Below are 4657 nucleotides of genomic sequence, written 5' to 3' on the forward strand. Positions count from 1 at the left end.
ATAATGTCTGCAATCAGATTATCGCTGAAAGTGAAAATACGACAGCAAATTTAATTATCTGCAGCTTCGTCGAAGATTGCAAGTCAACCCAACTTTGTTAGAAGTTATTAAACTTTTAACGAAGTGATGTCTGAGTCAGTTTTACATGGGGCCTAGCAGCGCATGGCTGTGTATCAGTACTCGATTCTCATGAACTGTACAGCATGCATCTCGAGATAGTCAACATGCGGAAGATCCAACCCTGCAAGCAAGCAATTCGACAATTAAACGAAACGAACGAGTTGCGCATGAAATAGCAAGGCATTGATGGTCAGCTCGCTGAAACCTTCAAAATCACCAGTACACGTTGGGTCTTCAATCCACCTGCTGCACCACATATGGGAACGAGAGGTGAGGTCGGCTGAAACAGCTCTATTAGCAATGTACACGTCCAACATTACGAATCAGAAAATGTTGGCTCGTGACCAAGTAATCGGAGTTAGAGAAAGGCGTGATGGAAGAGTGCGTGAAATAGTAGTGTAGATAGCTGGTGGAATCATGTGGCTATGTTGGCACGACTGGATGTGAAAAGCTGTATCGGATTATCCCGACCGCCCATATGGATCGGAGAGATATTACTGCGATTCTTTTTTTTCAAGTCGTCCTACTAGAGCGGAAGGGCTCCCCGTCACAATCACATACTACAATATGCAGACGAGACAGGCAATGGCGCCCACTAAAACACTGCTTTAGGCCAATTGTAGCGGGCCGTGATTCTGAATGTGATATTCATTGTACGGTTCAGGTATGTGCGGGCGTAGGGACACGCGAACGCGTGTATCATCGCGAAGGGCTCGAGCATTTGTACTTGTTCGATCGCGTGTGCGTTTGTATGTCGCGTGTGCTAACGTGTATGTAACTTCGCGTGTATAAATTCTATTTTATAACCGTGCACCTTTCGTATATTCGGGTGTTTTCTTGGATAATCGCGCGCGGACCGTGAATCTAATACTTTATTTTTGATGTACGGTTCAGATGCTAAAAGAAAGTGAGATCTTCCATATCACTAGAGTTTCCGGTGATGTCGCCGTGGAACGTGTTGTCTAGTGGATATGAGCTTTATTTTTTTATTGGTCCTACTGAATGTATGGACATAAGTTATTAGGACAGAGAGTAATGGTTTCCGGACGTGACCGATTCATGAGTGCGCGAGAACGGACGTTTGTAGGTTCGCGTTTGAGACAGCGTTTGAAACTTCGTAAGTGCTAAAACGTTCTCCTTATTACCGGGGTGTTATTAAGTTCGCGCGATCGCGAACGTAGGTGTGCGTTGTTAATCGCGAGGGGCTTAAGCGTTTGCATGTTAACGTGTTTGCCACGGGTACTCGCGTTCATGTGTCTTCGCGTGTACAAAACTGGATTTTGTAACCGTGTGACCATTCCTATATACGCGTGCGTTCTTGGATGGTCACGCGGACCTTCATTCTGATAGTTTTCGGTGTACAATTCACATTCTGACAGGGAGTAAGTTACCCAATATGCCTAGAGTCCTCGGTCATGTCGTCATGTAATGTAGTGTCCAGTGGATATGAGAGATTTGTTATTTTAATTGGTTCAATTGAAGACATGGACGTAGTCTGCTGATATCAAGGATAGAAACATCCGGAAGTGACCGATTCATGATCGTGCGACCGCAGGAGTTTTTAGGTTCACGCTTGAACCCGCGTTTGAAAATTTATAGGAGCTAAGACATTCACTTTATCACCGGGATGTTATCATGTTTACGAGATCGCGGGTGTAGGTGCCGTGGATGGTCGCGAAGGGCTCAAGCATTTGTATATTAACGTGTTGGTCACGTGTGCGTGTGTGACTTCGCGTGTATAATTTCGATTTTATAATGATGTAGCGTGTATTCTTGTTTGATCGCAAGCGAACCGTGAATCTGATGCTTAATTTTTAGTGTATGGTACAGATGACAGAAGAGAGGCCGTTTCCCCATATCACTAGAGTTCCAGGTCATGCCACCATGGAACGTGTTGTTTAGTGAATATGAGCGTCACTTTTTTATTGGTTCAACTGAAAACATTAGTCCAGACTGCTAGGACCGAAGTAAGACTTATGGACGTGACCGTTTCATGATCGCGCGTGGTGGGTTAATGTTTGAGACCGCGTTTGGAACTTTAACGATGCTACGTTTACTTAACTACCGTTTTTTTCATGAAGGCGAAATCGCGGGCGTAAGTATGTGTGGATTATTGCAATTGCATGGTCGCGTTTGTGGTCAGGTTTGTGTTATCGCGAAGGCAACGAGCGTTTGTACCTATATGAGTATAGATAGCGTATAGTAGAGATATACTAATAAAAGGAATCATAACATGCCGAATGAAGAAAAAAAAGGTGCAAAGAGCTTGATTAGAAGTGTATAAATTGACCGATACTTTTTTGGTATGCATCAATAATGGAAAAACAAACTAATACATGTACAAAAGAAACAGACTTGCGAAGTAGAATAGAAAAACACATTTAACATGCAATCAAACTCGTCTAAATGCAGCAAATGTTGTATATTTATCATTAACAATTACATGCTATTAGACTTTCATCATGCTATGCTTGCCGGGAATGGATGACTCACGTGCGTCGGTAAATTCATTGTACCCTAATTTATCCTAATTCCCGAATGATTAAAACCAAATGCACAAATTGATCACCAGAAGTATTAGCCACTATTCTATCATATACGCCAGTTCTGCATCCATTCCCTGACCCAACTGTGACAAATATTCAGACGAACACATACATAGATAGACATACGACTAGCCCATAACAATTGTAATTAGTACGAAAAACTACGATTATTACAAAACGACAACTAATAGGTTTCTATTTAAGTATTTATTAAATTAAATTAATTATTAAATGAATGTAATCAGTATATGCACAATGACGAATTCAACCGATAAATGGACACACAATGACTCCCACCGTGAGCCCCGTCCTCGAATACCGCCATCAAATTGTGGAACAACATTTGCAAACACGGCACACAGCAAAAGTCAATGCACGTCGACCCGCCAGTTGGCCACATCACCGCGCACAGACTAGTGGTTGAGTGTTTGTATGCGCAGGTGTAGAGTATGAAGAAACATAGAACATAAAAAAGGCGCATAAGCCCTCTCGGTCGCCTCCATGCAATAACCATCTTAAGGCAGTTGTTCTTTAGCGCTGATGCACGCAATATGCCTGATGATGTTTGCAATATCGTCAAACCTCTCAACCTTGGGGAGGGGAGAGATATTACTGCGATTCGTACCAATTCCTCGAATAAACGTCGGGCACATAAAAGCGCGGCGCGTCAACTGTTTTTACCATGATCTCTTGGAATGAAAGATAGAGGAGTTCCGTCAGTAATGTTGATGATTTAATTATATGCGTTTGATTGCTAGCTACTGGAAGAGAACATCATCAGTTCTATTGTAAAAAGCAGTTAGAGATGGAGATATGAGATGAAAACTGAATTATAATATTTCGTATTATATTTAGAGTTTAGCATATCGACACGATAAAGGTGTGTGACTTAAAAGACACTGAAATTCCTCCACCATGCATAACCATGCATGTGAAATGATTTTCAGAAGCATACGTACTCGATAGTGCAAAGGTTGCAATTAATAACCAAGACAACTTATTTGGTTCCGTGTAGTTAATTTAAATTTTTTAGAACAATACTATTTATTACATCATTGAAAAAAAAAAACGATTTTTGCGAATCATTTATTATATCCATGGAAATGAACCATTTTTTGTTGTATACATGTCGAGGAACCAACTCGATAGACAAACTTAAATATAATCTTGAATAATTGACAAAACTAGATAACAACTTCCAATAATCAAGTATTCCGGAATTAACATGTACTATATGCTAAAGGATTAACGAAAATAAGAGGTACGTGAAAAGACTCACAATTACGATCGATTGCGTTTCGCCAAATATTTTTCACAAGCTGTTTCACTGTGTCGGGCTAGGTAGGCCGCTTTAGCGAACGGCTTGCTGCAGCGAGGGCATATTATAGACCAATCGTGATGGCCGGTATTACGGCGATGAATGCCTAAATATGTTTTAGTCTTGAAACGCTTACCACAATCGCAAATGTAATTTCGCTGGTCACTATGGGTAATCCAATGATTGCGTAACTGATTAGGAAAATTAAAGCGTTTACTGCATTTTTCGCATTTGTACGGTTTTTCGAAGGAGGAATCTGCATTTTCTGTTGAGGATTCTTCCGGTTTTGAATCTGTATCTGAATCTATGTTGCATTGTGCAGTTCTGTATTCTAGCTCTATCCACTCATCGTGACTAGAAAATCAGCGTTCTTTCTAAATTCAATCTTATTGTTGAAATTTGGATACTTACAAATTCACTGTGATTGGTTCTATGGGGTCTGCTGATATAGAACAGGTTTCATTCTGAGGTCTAATACATCCGCTTCTGGTGCGAGATTCTATTAGGTCCAGTTTAAAAGGGGACCAAAACATTTCACAGAATGCATCTAAATAATACCATTACTAAACGTTGAATAAAAAGGAATATATTTTTGAACAAACTTACTGTCGAATAGATTATTCTGGGAGTGCAGCAAATAATTATAGCGCTGAGACAAATTATTTTTAGGCAT

General features: G+C 40.5%; 1 protein-coding gene across 1 annotated transcript; it reads right to left on the reverse strand.

Moving 5' to 3' along the window:
- Positions 1 to 3947: 3947 nt before the first annotated feature.
- On the reverse strand, positions 3948 to 4657 carry LOC131679885 (zinc finger protein 433-like). The gene is made up of 3 exons (XM_058960637.1): positions 4591 to 4657; positions 4396 to 4531; positions 3948 to 4338 (listed from the first exon to the last, which is right to left on the reverse strand). The coding sequence occupies exons 1-3, from the start codon at positions 4655 to 4657 to the stop codon at positions 3948 to 3950; spliced, it is 594 nt and encodes a 197-aa protein (XP_058816620.1).

The sequence above is a fragment of the Topomyia yanbarensis genome, chromosome 2 (assembly GCF_030247195.1).
Source record: "Topomyia yanbarensis strain Yona2022 chromosome 2, ASM3024719v1, whole genome shotgun sequence".
Taxonomy (NCBI): Eukaryota; Metazoa; Arthropoda; class Insecta; order Diptera; family Culicidae; genus Topomyia; species Topomyia yanbarensis.

Bases quoted from the DNA above. Each gene is read 5' to 3' on its own strand.
- LOC131679885 (XM_058960637.1), bottom strand. From the start codon at position 4,657: ATGCCTAAAAATAATTTGTCTCAGCGCTATAATTATTTGCTGCACTCC. The intron at 4,532-4,590 runs GTAAGTTTGTTC...GGTATTATTTAG, and splicing joins CCAGAATAATCTATTCGACA to ATGCATTCTGTGAAATGTTT. The intron at 4,339-4,395 runs GTAAGTATCCAA...CTGATTTTCTAG, and splicing joins GAACCAATCACAGTGAATTT to TCACGATGAGTGGATAGAGC.